Here is a 20,976-nt window from a genome sequence, read left to right as displayed (position 1 = left end):
TGTTTTACATTTTATTTGAGGGGCGCCTGGGTGGCTCATTTGGTTAAGCGTCTGACTTCGGCTCAGGTCATGATCTTGTGGTTTGTGTGTTTGAGCCCGTGTTGGGTTCTGTGCTGACAGCTTGCTCAGAGCCTGGAGCCTGTTCCAGATTTTGTCTCCCTTTCTCTCTGCTCCTCCCCTGCTCACACTCTGTCTCTGTCTCTCTCAAAAATAATATTAAAAAAATTTTTTTTTAAATTTTATTTGGGAAGTTGTGTGCGAGCAGGGGAGAGGGATAGATGGGGAGACTGAGAGAGAATCTCAAGCAGGCTCCACACTCAGCCTGGAGCCCAATGTGGGGCTTGATCCCACAACCCTGGGATCATGACCTGAGCCAAAATCAAGACTTAGACACTCAACCGACTGAGCCACCCAGGCACCCCTCTTTATTTTTAAATTGGAGTAGTTGACATAAAGTATATTAGTTTAGTGTACAACATAGCGATTCAGCATTTACATACATCACAAAATGCTCTCCATGATAAATATAGTTACCATCTGTCACCATACAAATTTATGACAGTACTATTGACTATATATATGTGTGTGTGTATATATATATATATATATATATATACACACACACATATATATATACGTATACATATATATACACCCTATTGTTGTACCGGAATTTTGTACCTCTTAATCCCCTTCCCCTGTTTTGCCCATCCACCCATCCCCTTTCTCCCTTTGACAACCACCAGTTTGTTTTCTGTATGGAATCATATTTTAAAGTTTATCGATTTGATTAAATAAATGTCTCAACTTCTTCTTTAAAAGATGAATTGAGAATATTATTACTATATAGCTAGAATAATCCTCAATCTGTTTACCAAATAAATTGAACTTTTAATGAAAACTTTGAGGTTAATTGCACTGTAATTAAACTTTCAAAAATTGGATTCACTCTGAAAATTATTCACCTTGAAAAGAAGTAAAACATTTCAGGTATTCTTTATGTGTGTCTTTTAATTTTTCCAGGTAAGATATTATTATGTAGGTTAACAGGAGGAAATTAAGGCCTTAAATTTGAGGTCATTATCTCTGTTTAGTACATGCAGCTATTGACCAAATGTTTTATACATTTGGGTATAAATTTTGGGTAGTTGATTCAGTTTTTGTCACAGTCATGGATATTCTGTGTTCTGTAATATAATGTACAGCTGTCTCTGGGTGGTTTTGATTCCATGCGCTATTTAGCTGAATTTTACCATCTAGGATATAGCGACACCCCCCCCCCCCTTTGAGACAGAAGATGATTTAAAAGTGAGAAACTGAAGGCACAGAGAAATACTGAAAATGCCTCTAACCTTTATACCTTACTTATGATACAGCTTCTTAATTAATAACATTTATCATTTAGGTCAGGCTCGGTGATTTGCTAATTGTAGTTACTTAAAGTGCCACCATTTGGAATTCATCATATTCACATAGTGTTGAACTTGATGTTAGTTATTATGTAGGTAAAGCTAAGATTTCACTTCCCTACTCCTCACTTCCTAACTAGAAAAACAGTGGCCTACCCCATCTAGGCACCTTCTGCTTTGCATAGAAGTCATTTAGAGTTCAGCGTTGTTTCTGGGAGGAAAATATCTTAGAATTGAAATAGTTTACTAAATAGTTCTATTTTTTATAGGTAATGTGGACCGAACTGCCATGTAAAAATTTCCATCTTCTTCTCTGTTGTGCTATTCTGGAATCAGAAAAGCAGCAAATAATGGAAAAGCATTATGGCTTTAATGAAATACTTAAGGTAGTTATTCCTTTAATTTAGATTTTAATATTTTGGCTCTTTCTTCTGTTTGGTGGTACTGATACACAAAACATTTCCTTGGAGCTTTATTGAATCCCTTGAGTTAAAACTTAAATTATATCAATAACACTTAGTACTAGGACTGACTCTCAGAATGACAGTTTGTTGAATACGTATTGGGCAGTTATTTTAACCTGGCTAATTTGGAAGAAAAATAAATTTAACAAATGCTTTTTTATGTAGTTTAGTTTTTTAAAAAAATAATTGTCTTTTGCTTAGAACTTTGAGATGGTAGACTTGGGACAACTGTTGGATTTAATGTTCCATAAGCTTATTAGCTATTCTTTAACTTTAAAACTGAAAGATATATTGAATCTCTTGGATATTTGTAGTATGTGAATATTTTTATTTTACAGATTTTATCTGTAGTGAAATATAACTGGTAATAAATTGTTTATATAGAATATAATAGTGCTTTTAGTTTCAATTATTTTATTTTATGGATTCATTTTAGCATATCAATGAATTGTCCATGAAAATTGATGTGGAAGATGTACTATGCAAGGCAGAAGCAATTTCTCTACAGATGGTAAAATGCAAGGTATACAGTGTTTTAAATAATTGTAAGATTTTTTTGTTTGTATGTTTTTGGTGGTCAACAAATTTTTCTTTATAGATGTAAGATAAAGGCAGTTTTAGCAGGTTGAAGGCAGACACCAAGCATTGGCTAGCATTTTGTTTACCATTATGGAGTTACAGCACTTAATTGAAAACAGTTGATTAATTACGCTAGATAAGAAACATCGTACAGCAAAATGGCAAAAATAATGAAAACATTTCTGCAACAACTAAAGGGGGCTGTAGAATTGAAGTATTGATGTGTTATCCAGTAGAATTAGTGAATACAGACTAGGACCTCATATTAAATGTGGTATCCCCAAATAAAGACAGATGCTAATCAGAAATAATTAAATGGGTGGTATTTAGTCTATATCCTTACATTTGTATCAGTGAAGCTCTCAGATATTTCTAAAAACAAGGCAAATTTGATATGATCTGACTTTGAACTAAATCATTCTATTCTGATGTGTTTTGGCTTTCGTATTTTTATGAGAGTTCCTGTTTGGTCTTTGTGTCATTTGTTCACGGTTCCAAATACTTATGGTTCACTTCTACCAGCATTTATTTGATAGCTGTTCTGTTCAAAATATGTGAGTGAGACACTTCTTTAAGGAACCTTGGGTATTAAGGGAGAAAGATAGTGTAAATAAGATTTCAGTTGATATCTAAGATACTATAGTAACAAGGAGAATGAAATAAATTCAAAATATTAGAAAACATTTGTGTTTTGTGGGAGTGGTAGGATGGGGTGGAGAGTGACTAATTCAGAATAGAACATCAGGGAACCACTTAAGAAAAAACTGGTTAGAATTTCATCTGAAGAAGGAAGCTGTGAGAAGATACGTAACAATTACACTGTTAGAATAATTATTCAGATTCTGGAATCAGTGTAGTCTTAAGTCCAAATGTTATTTTGTGATTACTTTTCCTCTACAGTGAATGATGGTTTTGTGTTTGATTTTGCACATTCAGGAATTGCCACAAGCAGTTTGTGAGATCTTGGGGCTTCAGGACAGTGAAGTTGCAACACCAGATTCAGACACCGGTGAAGATGAGAGCGTTGCCATGACTAGTTGTCCTGCATCTACATTTCAGAGTGATGCCTTGCCCGTACTTGCTACCAGTGGAGCCAGAGATGACAACACAACACACATATCAGTGTCCCCAAATGTTAGCAGATTAACACCTGCATGATCATTCTTGCTTAATTTTTGAAGAGACACTTGGTTGCGACCTTTTTCAAGTACTTGAAAGGAGGAAATTTAAAATCTTGGTGTTGATCATGCTTTAAGGTTTATGGAAAGAAAGTGTATTGATGTTCTTGCATTAAAGCTTTACAAAGATTTAAACTAATTATTTTTGTAGTTACTTCTACCAAATAGCCTTTCCTTTTCAATAACATTCCTTAGTATTTTTATAGCCAAGTACATTTTATTTTCTTGCTGATGAACTGGAATTGGATAAATATTACAAGTGGATGAGTTGGAAATTATGCACTTTGAAAAACATTCACTTTGTTTACTCTAAGTTTAGTGGGTTTTGGAATTGATTAAATTAAATCTTAGGCTTCTCTATAGCATTCTAAGCTGAGAAGTAGATTGTGTTACGCAAGTGATGAAATAAAAGAATTTGTTTTTCTCTATTGTTTACAACAGTACTCAGCTTAAATATTTATGCTGGTTGAATGTGATTTAAATTGGATATTTTCATCAATGCAATTTAATGTGTAGATAAAAAGCTATTTCAACCATAATAAGTGGATTGGCAGTATATTTTTTACATTGAACTTTTCTTCACTTGTATATAAAGACTATATAATAAGTACTTATTTATGAGTATAAGAAAGGATAGGCATATTTTCTTCTAACTGAATAAACTTGACTATTGATTTATATAACCTGATTTGACAAAAGTAATACATAGCTTCAGTATGATAACTTTTTCAGAACTATTTTCTTAACCAAACATTTATTTCATGAGACTACATTCAACACTGTACCTTGTGTAATTTTAAAATTAATTGCTTGTAACCTCACTTTACTAATGTGTTTATTATCTTTCCTAATAATGCATTAACTGATTAATCAGGTCTTTAAATTTTTATAAAATGCTCTTTGCAGAAAGCTTATGTCAAAAATTTCAATATACTATCACGAGTCTCAAAAAATACTTTTTTGTATATGAACGAAGATGTTGTTTTTACCATGCAGTGTTGCATGATTTTAAGTTATGTGGAATTAACATAACTGATTCCGTTTTAATTGTAATTTGTTAACTCCTGTACATATCATTAAATAAATTTGAAGTTGAAGTAGTGTTTTCAGTTAAATTACACTTAGAATCAGTCTGCTAGTTCTTCACTGGAAGAATAAAAAAATCCAAGCTGGTCCCCAGGACATTTCCTATTTTTATGTGATTGAAACAATCTTTGGAATAAGTTATGGACATGAGAAAGAAACATGACCCCTTTTATAACTGAAAATGAATTTTCATCAGCATGGACTCGGGCATAGTGCTGTCTTGGAGGATATAGTTGTCTGACTTGGGAAAGCCACTTCCTGCAATTGATGTTAATAATGTAAAATAAAAGTTATGCAGTTCTGAAATGGTCCAGTAGATAGATTTCCATCCCCCCCCCCCAAAAAAAAAACGTAGGGAACCAAATGAACTTTTTTCCTACTTGAGTATTAACTGACAATCATGACAGGAGAATCATTAGATTTTAGTTTTTAATATCATATGTGTGTTATCTTTCATCAGTTAATAATGAGTAAGTCTATTTAGACAAAAAAAAAAAAGTAAACTGATTAGAAACTCGGCCTCTTCAGCCTTTCATTTCCTGCTGTTCAGGAAATTGCTTAGAACATCTTGATGTCCTTCTTGTTCTTCCTGGATAGGGGTTTTGAGAGGTTTTTTCCCCCACTATGTAATGCAATATCTACTTCGGAGTTAAAAAAAAATCTTAGCACATTTAATAAGTTGAACTTCTGTCAAGTTTTATTATAAAACTACTTGTTAAAACATTTTTACTAAACAGTCTGAATTTCTGTATAGCTCATTTTTATTTTTTTTATTTTTATTTTTATTTATTTTTTTTTTAATTTTTTTTTCAACGTTTATTTATTTTTGGGACAGAGAGAGACAGAGCATGAACGGGGGAGGGGCAGAGAGAGAGGGAGACACAGAATCGGAAACAGGCTCCAGGCTCTGAGCCATCAGCCCAGAGCCTGACGCGGGGCTCGAACTCACCGACGACCGCGAGATCGTGACCTGGCTGACTGCGCCACCCAGGCGCCCCTGTATAGCTCATTTTTAAATAATAGTACAGCATAGTGTTAGATAAAGTCTTAATGAGAGCCATAAAACCCACTTAGGAAATGCTATATAAACTTGAGCTATTGAGATTGTTAAAATAGTTCTGGTAAATTGGTTAGATTGACGTCTTAAAGATTTATTTCAGTTTTCATAAGATGTTCCTTTTGTACCCTGATAATATGTAAAATATTAATACATATTATCTGGTATTTAAAGTTGTTAAAATTTAAGTAATTTCTGATTTAACTATAAAAAGTATTTTCAGGGGCGCCTGGGTGGCACAGTCGGTTAGGCGTCCGACTTCAGCCAGGTCACGATCTCGCGGTCCGTGAGTTCGAGCCCCGCGTCGGGCTCTGGGCTGATGGCTCAGAGCCTGGAGCCTGTTTCCGATTCTGTGTCTCCCTCTCTCTCTGCCCCTCCCCCGTTCATGCTCTGTCTCTCTCTGTCCCAAAAATAAATAAAAAACGTTGAAAAAAAATTAAAAAAAAAAAAGTATTTTCAATTCTGATATGAGAGTCTGTGGGAGGCCTTTTTGAATTTAAGAACATCCCTATTTTGATTGTCTCATGTGTCTAGGATTCTTCGTCTCTTCGTATGCTAGGAACTTTAGTCTTGGTGTTGACTAAAAAGCTTAGATAAGGAAAAGCTGAACCTGACATTTCCAAGGGTTTTTATGGATGCCAATGAAAACTTACGGGGAATTCATATATGTCCATTATTAAAGATAATTTGTATAAAGTAACCGAGAATGTTTATTGAAGAACCTAGAACTTTACCTGACTTTTGTGTTACTGTAACCAGGCAACATCCTTCTAGCTTGGATTTCTTTACTTGGGGCTTTCAGATGTATGAATCTTTTACTGTATTTGAAGTCTTGTGTGCATATTTTTGGGGACAAGTCACATAGTTTCGCAAAGTGTCTCATTTTCTCCAGGCATCCAGGTGGTTCCTGAACCTCCCTGAAGTTAGAGAACTGCCATTATATATTTCATAGGTTAAAATTTTGACTTACGGTCTAGTAGACAAGTCTGTGAGTTTTAAAATAGTTTCTTGATGATAAGGTGGATTTGCCCTAGTTTGGGCCACCATTTTTAGTAAAAAGTGTGACAGTCATCATGGCCTGTTCTATGTAGTTTTCCCCCTCCGTTTTACATTTTGAAGATAAATTTCCAGTGTAACTTTAAAAAACGTTTTTATTTTAATTTGTTTTGAGAGAGAGTGAGAAGTGGAGGGGCAGAGAGAAAGGGAGACAGAATCCCAAGCAGGCTCCATGCTCTCAGCACACAGCCCGATGTGGGCTTGAACTCAGAAACCGTGAGATCATGACTTGAGCTAAAATCAGGAGTTAGATGCTTAACCAACCAAGCCACCCAGGCACTCCCAGCGTTACTTTATTCCTAAACATGAAACAGGATTAAATTTGAAGTGAATATGAGAGGTTTCCATCAGTATCTAGTGTCATTACCTGATACTAAACATCTGTACTTTTAATGTGAATACATTGTCATTTGAACGTTGCAATGTATGTGGCCTGCTCTCCTCTTGGGTTCTTATATGAGGATTTTAAGTTGTAGATTTTTGAGTATTGTTCTGATTACAAATCTCTTTCTCACTGTTTTGTAAATAGATTCCTATTTTTTAGGTTATCCATCTTGACATAGGGAAAAACATTGTGTTGCCCTTTGATGCAAAGGTGGGGTGGGGTGGGGTAAGGCAATTTGGACTGGACATACTTCTGTAACTCTTTTTAGATATCCAAAGCACTTTTATTTTAGCCTGTGGGAAATTATACTGTTTACAAATTCACTGTAAAGAAAAGCTGATTATAACCAGAGTCTCTTTTTCTAATAACTGTCAGGAATCAGAAATACCATATTTGCCTAAAGTTATAATTGGAATGTTAGAATAACAGGGAGTCAGCTATTTAATATGCTTCTCCTCAAATATCTATATGGTATATTGCTTCTCATATATCTATGTGCAAAAGAAGATAGAGTGAAAAGAACATTCCAATAGGCTTAGCTGTGATCAATGAGCAGTCCCATTTCTGATTCAGCTTTTTTAATTAAGAAGACTTATTAACCCTCAGAGATGGGCTTTTGCTGGGACTGTCAATAAATAGATGTTTCCAACACCACACTAGTCTGGGGGCACCAAACCCAATGGGTTAGCAGACTGCTTTAAAAACACAAATAGGGCTGTTTCTAGATTGGTTTACATACTGTATGTCCTGGTTGTACGAGGGACTAGAATCTCTTCATGGGTGTCACAGGCTCACTTTGTAAACCAAATTGCTCTCCAGTGGAGAAGCATCAAGGTACTTCTGAGTGCTCAGCAATTACACTGCATGCTGCTGTCACTGTTGGGCACAACTATGCAGGATACACCCAAAGGAAGTTTAGGGCACTTGCTTTTTGTGAGCTGAGTCAAGTGTTAAGTGAGCCAAATGGAGTATTTGCTGACTAGGAAGTCATTAGCAGTTAACAGCATCTAACCCAAATAGGCAATGTGAAGACCAAATTGTTAAGTTTTCTGAGTGAAATTGTTTAAGTACTTTTACTTTTTGTACTCTTAATAGACATGCTATTATAAACACATAGGTGTTCCTATATCCTCTTCCTCCCAAAAAGACAAAATTCAAGATACATTCCTTTGCACATATTAGGTTGTAAAGAAGTTAAGTCTAAAAACTGAATTTTGTTAAATTGCCCAATTTAAATTCAACTTCTGAGTAACTTTGGGACAAATACTTTGTTTTGGTTTACAGAGCTTTTAAGGAGTCTAGAAAAGGCTAATGGACTTCCCAAAGAAGGGGAAGCCCAGTCTTATGGTTCTCACTAGCTTCTTTCACATCCTGTTACTTGGTTTTCCAAATTAGCCTTTATGCTTTCTGTTTAGTATGTATGACTCATGCCAAAGTTTTACTGATTGGTGAGGATAGAGGGGAACAGAATCTCTTTCCTTGACATTTCATACCTAAGAAGGGTGACAAGCCCTAGTTTCATAAACTGAAACTTACAGAATGGGTGGGTTAGCCTTGGCCTAGGCACATTTTTTTTTCTTTTTTTTTTTTAAATGTTTATTTTTGACAGAGAGAGAGAGACAGAGCATGAGTGGGGGAGGGGCAGAGAGAGAGGGAGACAGAATCCGAAGCAGGCTCCATGCTCTGAACTGTCAGCACAGAGCCCGACGCGGGGCTTGAACTCACGGACCGCGAGATCATGACCTGAGCCGAAGGCGGACGCTCAACCGACTGAGCCACCCAGGCGCCCCAGCACATCTTTTCTTAATTATGAGCTGATGGCCAGCAGATTGAATTGGGGTGACAGGATCTTGGGGCCATTACAGCCTCAACAGGATCCTTTTCCTAATCTATTCCCTTGGTCCTAACTTACAGTGGACTCATTCCAGACATGAGAGAGAACTCATTCCTTCTCCTCCTCCTCCTCCTTTCTTCTTTCTTCTTCTTCTTCTTCTTCTTCTTCTTCTTCTTCTTCTTCTTCTTCTTCTTCTTCTTCTTCTCCTTCTCCTTCTCCTTCTCCTCCTCCTCCTCCTCCTCCTCCTCCTCCTCCTCCTCCTCCTCCTCCTCCTCCTTCTCCTTCTCCTTCTTTTGAGAGAGAGCATGAGCAGGGGAGGGGCAGAGAGAGAGAGGGAGAGAATTCCAAGCAGGACACGTGCTGTCAGCATAAAGCCTGATGCAGGGTTTGAACCCATGTGTGTGTACACACACACACACACAGTACATTTTCTTTACCCATATACATATATACACACCACATCTTTACCCATTCATCAGTGGATGGACATTTGGGCTGTTTCCATAGCTTGGCTATTGTAAATAATGGTGCAATAAATGTAGGGGTGCATGTGTCCCTTCAAATTAGTGTTTTGTATTTTGGGGGTAAATACCAAGTAATACGATTACCGTATTGTAGGGGGAAAAGGAGACTCGTTGCCACAGAAATTACTGCTTCTTTTGGCCACTCTCTAAATTTGATTTTGCAATGCTTTTCACATAACCAGGTTGCTGACATTTCCATATCCCTTTTCAATTCTGTATTTCAGAAATAGACATAAAAAGGTAAGTTTAGAAGAGTGGGAGTTTATTCTATGAAGACTCAATAATTGTAAGCATTTCTTTTTTATTTTTGAGAGACAGAGAGTGAGTGGGGGAGGGTCAGAGAGATTGGAGACAGGATCCCAAGCAGGCTCTGTGCCATAAGCACAGAGCCCTACGCGGGGCTGGAACTCATGAACTGTGAGATCATGACCTGAGCCGAAACCAACAGTTGGATGCTTAACTGGCTGAACACCCAGGCACCCCAATTGTAAGCATTTCTTAACCATTTTGAGTTGGTTTTTGTGTATTGTGTAAGATCATGGTCCAGTTTCATTCTTTTGCATGTGGCTGAGCATATCATGGGATAGTTTCACAGTAGAGTGAATCCATGAAAGGCATGGCCTTGGTCTAGGGGGATCCCTCTTATTTTAATCTCTTTTCTAAGATTCCCAAGTTTGTCTGAAGGGCTCTCACCTTGTCTGACAGCATCACTATGGATTTTAAATACATTACATGCTATTCTTTGTTAAACTTTGTCTTTAAAAAAATTTTTTTAAGTGTTTTATTTATTTTTGAGAGAGAGAGGGCGAACAGGAAAGGAACAGAAAGACACAGAATCCAAAGGAGGCTCCAGGCGAGGAGCTCAAACTGTGAGATCATGACCTGAGCCAAAGTTGGACGCTTAACTGACTGAGCCACCCAGGCACCCCTAAACTTGCTTTTAAAATCCTTAGGGAGTGTTGCATACCTTATTTTTCTTGTTATTTATCACTGATTTCAAAGTGTCTTGGTCATAATTTAGAGTTACATACCCATGTAAACACAAAGAATATGAATTAACGGGGTACTTCTGGACAAATAGTGCAACTTGCTTGAGGCATTTGTTTCTTCAAGTAGTTCAAGGTGGCTTGGGGTAGGATGTGGATGCTTTCATCATCTTAAGCTTTGTAAGGTTCATGATGTGGACATAGGGTTTATCCCATAAGTTCTGGGAGTCAGATGTCAGGGGAAAAATTCAGTCAAACTGATGGAATTGTTCATAGTAGAAAATGTCCACTGAACTTAAGAATATGGAACAGAAAAGTGAAACTGTAGCCAGACAGTCATGGATTTGAGATCTGGTTCAGTTGCCTTGTTTTGTGACCATAACTGTTCTCTCTGAGCCTTCTGTTTCTCATCTGGAGGTGAAAAATAATACCCCAGTTGTGAGGAGTAAATGGAAAACATACAAAACATTTAATGTGGTGCCTGGCATGATTAAGCATTGATAAATGCTATCATTGTTATCTGATGGCAACCAAATATCACACAGGCCATCTTTTTTTATCTTAAAGCTCTGTGGTTTGTTTTTTTCCCCCTCAAAACATAGTATCCTACAGGAACAGCCTTGGGACACCATATGGTTTGTTTCCTGTTGACTGAGGTCATGTTGAGTTTAAGTCTTGAACCATGTATTCTGGTTTCATCTGAAACACTGACTACTGACTCCAAAGTAAAGCACTATCTCCTTTGTGCTTCAGTTTTATCCTCTTCAAATTTTGCTTAAATGTGCTGGTCTTTTATCAGTCTCCTTTTATGAAAGTTGTTATAAAAACATGATAGGGAACACCAGCATATTTCTCATATTTTGCTTATTAATGAGGTCTGATCATTCTCAAGCCAACCCCTCTTGGTCAATATAGCAAATACAGTAATCATAAAAATTAAAAACAATCATAAAACCTATCTATCTGCAGTAAGCCTTTTTAGTAGTATGGGAAATTATGGTGTTTATTTGACAGTGAACATTTTATCAGTGAACAAATAGATGCCTAAGGTGGTGGGTTGCTGTTTTAGGTTATTTTTCAACCATAGGTAGGTTCAGTCAGACAGCAAATCGTCCTTTGTGATTTAATTTTAGATTATGTTGTTTAGATATCTGGTCAGTTGAGACAAACTTCTTGCAGAGTTTAGAGCTTTATCTTTGTTTATATTTCCCCCCTCAAAGTAATATTTTCTGTAGTATTTAGGGGTACCCGAAAGGAATAAATATGTGTCCGTTGTGTTATAAATACCTTCACCTGTTCTAATATGGGTTGAGGTGGTGGAGGCACTTGTGTGGTGTTGGGTGGAAATGTGAGCATAGTCATATTGACTATCATGATTAAAATCAATTTTGATGAAGACTCAAAAGTTAAACTGACATTTTTCTAAGGTTTTAGTTGAACCTATGACTTTTTTTTCATCCCGCTGCCTTATTTGTTTGGATCCTTTTGTAGATATTTAAAGTACCAGATAAACAGCTACTTCATTAACTATGTACATGATGTTGGTTTGTGAATACCTTGAAAATGGTGTTATGGAGGGGCCTGCTTGAGCTTCCCAAAACGTAGTCATGGCAGGCTTATTTCATTTCCTTTTATTGATAAATTACTACTGCAACAAGGAAATACTTCATACATGGTATACATTTATTTTGGCATGGTATTCATATGGTGAAGTTGGAGGAACTAGGAGTGGGGTCGTGATGGTGAACAATTCCTGCCATGGAGCCTGAAGTTCACCCTGTAAGATATAGGAGTCAGATGTCAATGGGAAGAAAAGCCAAGCAAAATAATTAGGTTGGTTTTGTGTTATCAAGTTCAGCCTTTTCTTTTGCTTCATTCAACATGAGTTTAAGCACAGAAGGCATGTATCAAATTTGCTTGTGACATAAACTTGAATGGCTGAAATAGTGGCTTAAAACCCGAACAATAAATTATTTAAGGACAAGATCAGACTTTTGTTGATTCCCAATTTCAAAATAATCATTATTGATTCTCTTTAAATTATTTCCATACTCTCACATTTCATATCTATTCTTTAATAACTTCATACCTGCTTTCTCCATTTGCCTTGGGAGTAGCCAGGAGAATTCTTTCTTACTTTTAGTTTATTTCTTTTTATCATTTCCCCCAACACATATCTTTGCATCTCTGAAGCTTAGCTTTCTCTTGATGTCAAGAGTGATTGGAGTGAGTGGTAAGGGAAAAATAGGAAGTCCTCAGGGTCTCTCATCTTTTGCCTATAAAATGGAAGTATGTGTGTGTGGTGGGGAAAGTTGATAGATTGGGAAGATTGGTCTGTTCCAATTGTGAACCATGTATATTCCTTGGTTTCCTTAGTCTATTTATATCACCTTTTTCTATATCTTTGTCCTGATTGTCAAAAGCCTCACAGGCTGGAGGTCCTTCCGTTTTCCAGCTGATTAAAGGATGGCCCATATTATTTCTTTCTTGTTTTCACAAATGCCTCAATAGGTATCACAAATACCTTTGTTCAGGACTCACTGATGTCCTTAAAATAAAACTTCCCTAATTTTGTAGACCCTGTCTTATTTCTTAACTTTTTACTCACATGGCCATTAATGATTACATGGCCCTCTTCATTTGTAATATTTTGTATTTGGACATCTTCTCCAAAGATTATAAACCAGTGCCAAATTTCTATCACTCTGGTTTCAGAATCAATGAGGGATAGGGATATATCTAACACTTTGAGCATCTAATATCTATCAGTCACTGTGATAAACACTATAAACACATCCCATTTAATTGACATAACAGCTCTATAAAATGTAGATATTAATCACCCTGTATGACAGAAATGGAGGTTGAGAAACATGAAGTAACAGGTCCTCAAATATGTCTAGGTAAGTGGCCTAGCAAAGATTTAAACTCAGGGTTATCCAAAACTAGTGTTGTATTTTTTTCTAATTTTATTTTTTATTTTTTAAAATTTACACCCAAATTAGTTAGCATTGTATTTTGATGCAGTATAATTTATTTGTAAAATTTTTAATTTTTGTAATTAATGTCACATATGCACATGGTTTCCATACGTTTTGCTGTTATGAGAAACTGTCTTTTTCCTTCTCCCCACTCTCTAATTTCTCTTCCCTGTTGGCAAGATTTTCAGCTTTCAGCTAATTCTTTTGGAATTTACTTCCATATCTCTTGATGCTATAATATGCTTGTGTTGCTACTATTTTAATTTTCAGTTTTAGGCATTGTCCACTGACTCCCCATCTTGGAAGATGTGGATTTACCCCTCTTTCCCCTCCCCTCAGTCCTCCCTATGCATATGCAAAATTCTGTATCTTTCTACCTGCCAATATAGTTGATACCGCAATATGGATTAGATCAAAGCAATTAGCTGAGGCAATTTAGCCCCAACATTCATTTTCCTTTGAGAGCTAATTCCTTAAAAAAAAAAAAAAAAAAAGATTAATTCTAGTATAGTTAACATACAGTGAGGAGCTAATTCTTATTGAGGCTTTTCACCTACTGATCTTATACATAATTCTCACTAATCCAACCCCCCACTCTCTACCAAATATTTAAATTGGGGCTTGTCAACTGTGGGCTTCACTGTAGGGTGATCTGACTGCTCCATTTTGTTCAGATGCTCTAGGCTTTGCCTAGCTGGAGGATAAATGCCTGGCTGTCACCCTTCTGAGGTTTGTGAGTCTCAGTATCCAGTTCATTTAATCACTCTCCTTTCAGGATGATATCCCTATTCTCAACTTTGGTGCCTGTCAGTCCAGAGGCCCTCTATTTTACCCTCTCCAGAGAATAAGCTCCATTCATCTACTGGGGGCAAGAAGGGAGGTGTCTTGGCTATGTAGAATAGGGGCAGAAAATATAGGTCTTTATAGTGTCTTTAAAATAAATTAAAAAAAATAGAGTGTCTTTAAGAAAAGATTTAAAATTAAAATAGAATTCTTATGCTGTAAAACTCACTCTCTAAAAACACTTCAGTGTTTTTCAGTATATTCACAAAGTTTTGCAACTATCACCCATATCTAATTTTAGGATTTATTATCCTGAAGAGAAACGCTCCACCTGTTAGTAGTGATTCCTACCTACCCCACCCCTCTTTCCAGTCCTTAGCAACCACTAATCTACTTCCTGTGTCTCTCCTTTTCCTCTCTTTTGCCCTCTTCTAGACCTTTCATGTAGATGGAATCATAAAATATGTGGTCTTTTGCGACTGGCTTTTTTCACTGAGCATGTTTTCAAAGTTTATTCATGCCATAACACATATCAGTACTTCATTCCTTTACATTGCCATTTATGTATCTACCATGTTTTGTCTTTTCATCAGTTGATACTTGAGTTGTTCCCACTTTTGGCTATTTGGGGTAATGTTGCTGTGAACATCCATGTACAGGTTTTTGTGGGGACGTATGTTTTCATTTCTCTTAGAGGTGTACCTAAGAGTGGGATTGCTGAGTCATAGGGTAACTTTAGATTTAACTTTTGGAGGAAGTTAAACATTTATCAAACATTTTTCTGAAGCGACTACACTACTGACATATACCTAGAAGTAAAATCACTGGGTCATATGATAGCTCTATGTTTAACATTTTGAGAAACTACCAAACTTTTCCAAAGTGGCTGTACCATATTTCCATCCCACCAACAATGTATGAGGACTTCAAGTTTCCCACTTCCTTCCAACACTTATGTGACTTTTTAATTTCAACCATGCTAGTGGTTTGTGAAATTGTGTCTAATTGTGTTTTTTGATTTGCATTTCTCTAATGACTAATGATGTTGGACATTTTTTTCATGTGCTTATTGGCCATATACTCTTTGGGGAAATGTCTATTCAAATCCTTTGCCCATTTAAAGACTGCTTTATTTGTCTTTTCATTGTTGAGTTATAAGAGTTTCTTATATATTTGGGACACTGTCTCCTATGAGATACTTGATTTACAAATATTTTCTCCTAAACTGTGGGTTATCTTTTAATTTTTTCTGTCTTTTATTTTTCTGGATTGTGTTCTTTGAAGAACAAAAGTTTTTCATTTTGACGAAATCTTACTTATCTATTTTTCCTCTGAGTATGTTTTTGGTATCATATCTGAGAAACATATCACCTCACCCAAGGTTATGAAGATATAGTTTTTTAACATTTGTTAAAAAGATTATCCTTTCCCCATTGAATTGTCTTGGCACTTTGGTTGAAAATCAATTGACCATAAATGTAAAGGGTTTATTTCTGGACTCTAAATTCGTTTCCATTTATCTGTAAGTCTATCCTTTTGCAGTGCCACACTGATTTTGTTGCCCCGGCACCAGGTTCTTCTGTCTCAATGTCACGGAAATGAACACTGAACTTGAGAGAAAGAAAGCAGGCAGAGTTTATTAGAGATAGCTAGTATATGAGGGAATTTACAAAAAAAAAGGAATATCACTCCCCGAAGGGGTAACATGTAAGGCTTATAAAGGCACTTTTCCAAAGAGTGAAAGGCTGGGAGTGGGGAAGTGTCCTTCAGTCCCATGGTCATTATCTTGTGGTCATTACTGTTTAGTAGACACAAGACAATCACAGGATACATTTCCTCGTGGTCAACATTCTTTAGGGCTCCTGGAAAATAGAAATACTTGTGCAAGCAGGCTTTAAATTGTTACTTCTAATTTTGCTCCGACAACCATTACTCCCATTAATGGCTGTTATCTCTCATTTGTTCTCTCTCCCAGAAAGAGGTATTTGTTTCTAAGCGTATGGAAACTTAACTTTTACCTCAGACCAGTGGCTTTAAGGGAGTTAAGTCCCTTTTGCTTTCCCTATACAGTCTCAATTCGATTACTGTAACTTTGTTAAATTTTGAAATTAAACAGAATTTGGGCCACTCTCTTCCAGTCTCCTCCATTTGCTTCCTCTTCTAGAGGTGTTTGAGCCTTTACGGGAGCCTACAATATAAATTGAGTTGCTTCTCAGTCTTTGATAGCTTAAAGTTTAGCTTTCTCGGGTCTACAAAATCTTTGATCACTCTTTCATCTCCTCTCAGCTTCTCATTTTCTGTTGCTGTTGTTTCTTGAATTTATGCTATTCTTTTGTGCCTTAAAAAGGAATGGAAATATTATACTATTGTTTTAGCTGGATTCCTGGAAGGAGCAGAAGTAGTTAAATCTATGTTCTTAATTGGGAAGTGTCTTTTGATATCTTATATAGATGATCTAGACCTGTGGCCTGCATGTCAGCACCCACACTCCTTTTAACTCCCGTAAACTGGGTTTTATGTTCTCTCTTTTGCTACAACTGCACTCTTTAAAGTCACCAACAACGGTTTCATAGCCAAATCTAGTGGTCTTCCTCTGGTCCTCATTTCCTTCCTCTTCTCTTTAGTATTTACGAATTTATTTATTTTTTTAAGTTTATTTATTTATTGAGAGAAAGAGAAAGCACAAGATGGGGGAGGGTCAGAGAGAGAAGGAGAGAGACAATCCCAAGCAGGATTCACACTGTCAGTGCAGAGCCTGACGCGGGGCTTGAACCCACAAACCATGAGATCATGACCTGAGCCGAAGTCGGGTGCTTAACCAACTGAGCCATCCAGGCACCCCTCTTCCTTAGTATTTAAAACTATTGACCACAAGTCTTTCTTATCTCTTTCCTAAGCTTTCATGTTTCACCTTGTTAATCATTTTCTTACCTGATGGCTTCCCTTTTTCACTCTACCTTTAATTGTGAGCATCTTCCATGGTTTAGTTCCTGGGTTCTCTTGGGTTTTATTTAGTTATTATGAAAACATTTTAAAAAATTGTAAAACACAGGGGTTCCTGGGTGGCTCAGTTGGTTGAATGTCTGACTCTTGATTTCAGCTCATGTCATGATCCCAGGGTCATGGGATGGAGCCCTGCCTGCATCAGGCTCAGTGCTGAATGTGGAGCCTGCTTGGGATTCTCTCTTCTTTGGCATCTTTCCCCCACTCTTGCTCTCTCTCTATCTCTTAAAAATTTTTTTTCTCTTAAATTGCTATTATTTATGTGTGGTCTAGATTAATGTATGCCACTGTCATTAACCCAGTCCCTCAAGTCAGAAACTTAGAAGTTGTTCTGGCACCTTTTTTCCCTGCTCTCACATCCAAGTGTGAGATGCACTTAACATCTCTGGTTTTGCTATTGCATCCTTAATGCTATTGCCTTAATCCAGGTCATCATCTACTGGTTAGACTATTTCAAGCCCTAAGTGGTGTGGGGTGGATGCCTTCAGTCTCGAAGTCTCCTCCAAGTTGCTTCTTGTCTAAGATACCAGTGTGGTTATGCTATTAACTTGCATAACGCCCTTCTAATTGTTCTCTTTCACCTGCAGCAAAAGGTGATGATAAAGCATAAAGCCCACCGAATGCCATTCAAGTTTTAGCAGAATTTGACCCCGCTTTCCTCCTTAGCCTTCTCTCTCCCAGGGCACCCTTGCCTCAAATCCATACTCCAGCATTGTTGAACAACAATTCTCTGTATATTTTCTTAAATTCTTTCTACCTAGAATAACCTGCTTTCTTTTTAAAAAAATTTTTTATTTCAATCCAAGCTAGTTAACATATAGTGTAGTAATGGGTGCAGGAGTAGAATTTAGTGATTCATTACTTACATATAATGCCCAGTGCGCATCCCAGCAAGTGCCTCCGTAATGCCCATCACCCATTTAGCCCTTCCCCCCACCCAACACCCCTCCAGCAACTCTCAGTCTGTTCTCTGTATTTAAGAGTCTCTTACAGTTTGCCTCCCTCTCTGTTTTTTATCTTATTTTTCCTTCTTTTCCCCTATGTTCATCTGTTGTGTTTCTTAAATTCCACATGAGTGAAATCATATGATATTTATCTTTCTCTGGCTGACTTATTTCGTTTAGTGTAATACACTCTAGTTCCATCCACATTATTGCAAATAGCAAGGTTTCATTCTTTTTGATCACCAAGTAATATTCCATTGTATATACATACCACATTTTCTTTATCCATTCATCAGCAGGTGGACATTTGGTCTCTTTCCATAATTTGGCTATTGTCAATAGTGCTGCTATAAATATTGGGGTGCATGTGCCCCTTCAAATCAGCATTTTTGTATCTTTTGGGTAAACACCTAGTGGTGCAATTCCTGGGCCATAGAGTAGTTCTATTTTTAATTTTTTGAGGAACCTCCCTACTGTTTTCCAGAGCGGTTGCACCAGTTCGCATTCCCACCAGCAGTGCAAAAGAGATCCTCTTTCTCCGCACCCTCACCAACATCTGTTGTTGCCTGAGTTAAGTTTAGCCATTCTGACTGGTGTGAGGTGGTATCTCATTGTGAATAGCTTGCTTTCTATCTCCTATTCCATTCTGATTAACAAACACAAGCACTTTTTTTGAAGCTTTTAAAATTTTATTTTTAAATTAGCATATAGTAAAATCAACTTGTGCAGTTTGAATTTTGACATGGAGAGATTAGTGTAGCCAACACCGTAATGAGGATATAAAATATTCCCCCTCAAACTCCCTCTTGCTATCCCTTTGGAGTCACACCCTCCCCCACCCATAAACTCTGGCAACCACTGATCAGTTCTCCCCCACTACAGTTTTATCTTTTTATGAACGTCATATAAATATACACAGTCTTTCAAGCCTGACTTCTTCCACTTGGCATAATGCCTTTCAGATTCATTCAGTTTGTGTATATTAATAGTTACGTTCCTTTTTTATTGCTAACAAGTATTCCATTTTATGAATGTCCCACAGTTTATGTATCCATTCACCCACCAAAGGACATTTGGGCTGTTCTCAGAACCTCTGTAAAGGTTTTTGTTTGAATACAAGCTTTAATTTTTCTAGCGTAGACACCCAGAACATACTCACTTTTAAATATTCAGCCCAACTTGTACCCCAATGTTTATAGTAGCACTCTCAACAATAGCCAAATTGTGGAAAAAGCCTAAATGTCCATCAGCTGATGAATGGATAAAGAAATTGTGGTTTATATACACGATGGAGTACTACATGGCAATGAGAAAGAATGAAATATGGCCCTTTGTAGCAATGTGGATGGAACTGGAGAGTGTTATGCTAAGTGAAATAAGCCATTCAGAGAAAGACAGATACCATATGTTTTCACTCTTATGTGGATCCTGAGAAACTTAACAGAAACCCATGGGGGAGGGGAAGGAAAAAGAAAAAAAAAGAGGTTAGAGTGGGAGAGAGCCAAAGCATAAGAGACTCTTAAAAACTGAGAACAAACTGAGGGTTGATGGGGGGTGGGAGGGAGGGTAGGGTAGGTGATGGGCATTGAAGAGGGCATCTTTTGGGTGTTGTATGGAAACCAATTTGACAATAAATTTCATATATTAAAAATAAATAAATAAATAAATAAATAAATAAATAAATAAATAAATAAATATTCAGCCCAGGAAGTGCCTCCTAGGCGCCTCTCCCGGCTCTCCTAAGGTAGCATTGAGCACCCTGTCTCTTGTGCTCCTAATGTCTTCTGTTCATAAGTCAATACATTTGTTTCACTTGTTTTTTTTCATGTGTGCTTCTTGCAGCTCATGTGTGATTTGCTTGAGGGTAGGCACTGTATCTCATTCATCTTTGCATCGCCAGAAATCAGTTTCAATGCCTAACAGAAAGTGTCTGCGTAACGAAGTTTTGTTGAATTACACATCATCCCAAACCCTGTTCTAGCTGAAATTATGTATGTGTGGTCTCTTGAGCCTACTTAGGTTTCCTCGTGTGGAATACCTAAGAGGCTGTATAATGTAATAGTTGAGAGCATGGATTTTGGAGGCAGACTGCCTGAATTTAAATCCTGCCTCAGCCATTCTTTCATTGTATGAACCTTTTGGCAAGTTACCTAAATTCTCTGTGCCTCAGTTTCTGCCTATATAAAATGGAAATAATAGTTACTGCCTTGCTAGTGTTGTTGTGATGATCAAACATGTTTTTACCTAAAAAAATTCTTGGAATAGAAATTGGAAAATGCTAAGCACTCACTAATATTAGCTATTGTTATTATCATTACTTCAATCAATGTATTTTATATATTTTTTTTTAATTTTTTTTTTCAACGTTTATTTATTTTTGGGACAGAGAGAGACAGAGCATGAACGGGCGAGGGGCAGAGAGAGAGGGAGACAAAGAATCAGAAACAGGCTCCAGGCTCTGAGCCATCAGCCCAGAGCCCGACGCGGGGCTCGAACTCACAGACCGCGAGATCGTGACCTGGCTGAAGTCGGACGCTCAACCGACTGCGCCACCCAGGCGCCCCTGTATTTTATATTTTTAATAGTAAGAAGTAGCATGATTTTACTGAAATGTTTTAGGACAGTGTTGGAAAATCTTAAAATCCTATATTCTAAACCTCAATGAATGTATTTAAACTTCATCTTACTGGGGCTGCCTGGTTGGTTC

The 20,976-nt window shown here is 37.0% G+C and overlaps 1 protein-coding gene across 3 annotated transcripts in view; it reads left to right on the top strand.

The window, feature by feature from the left end:
* TBC1D15 (TBC1 domain family member 15) overlaps positions 1 to 4,727 on the top strand; it is a 75,514-nt gene extending 70,787 nt beyond the window's left edge. For all 3 annotated transcript variants that reach the window (XM_025926852.2, XM_025926851.2, XM_086712810.1), the window contains 3 exons: positions 1,679 to 1,795; positions 2,310 to 2,396; positions 3,389 to 4,727. In XM_025926852.2, the coding sequence (XP_025782637.2) occupies positions 1,679 to 1,795; positions 2,310 to 2,396; positions 3,389 to 3,610 (426 nt within the window). In that variant the 3' untranslated portion in view covers positions 3,611 to 4,727. The remainder of the gene's footprint in view (positions 1 to 1,678; positions 1,796 to 2,309; positions 2,397 to 3,388) is intronic.
* Positions 4,728 to 20,976: the final 16,249 nt, after the last annotated feature.

The sequence above is a fragment of the Puma concolor genome, chromosome B4 (assembly GCF_028749965.1).
Source record: "Puma concolor isolate L17-30 chromosome B4, mPumCon1.1.hap2, whole genome shotgun sequence".
NCBI lineage: Eukaryota > Metazoa > Chordata > Mammalia > Carnivora > Felidae > Puma > Puma concolor.
The sequence above is the reverse complement of the archived record's forward strand: the minus strand, read 5'-3'. Positions and strand labels throughout refer to the sequence as shown.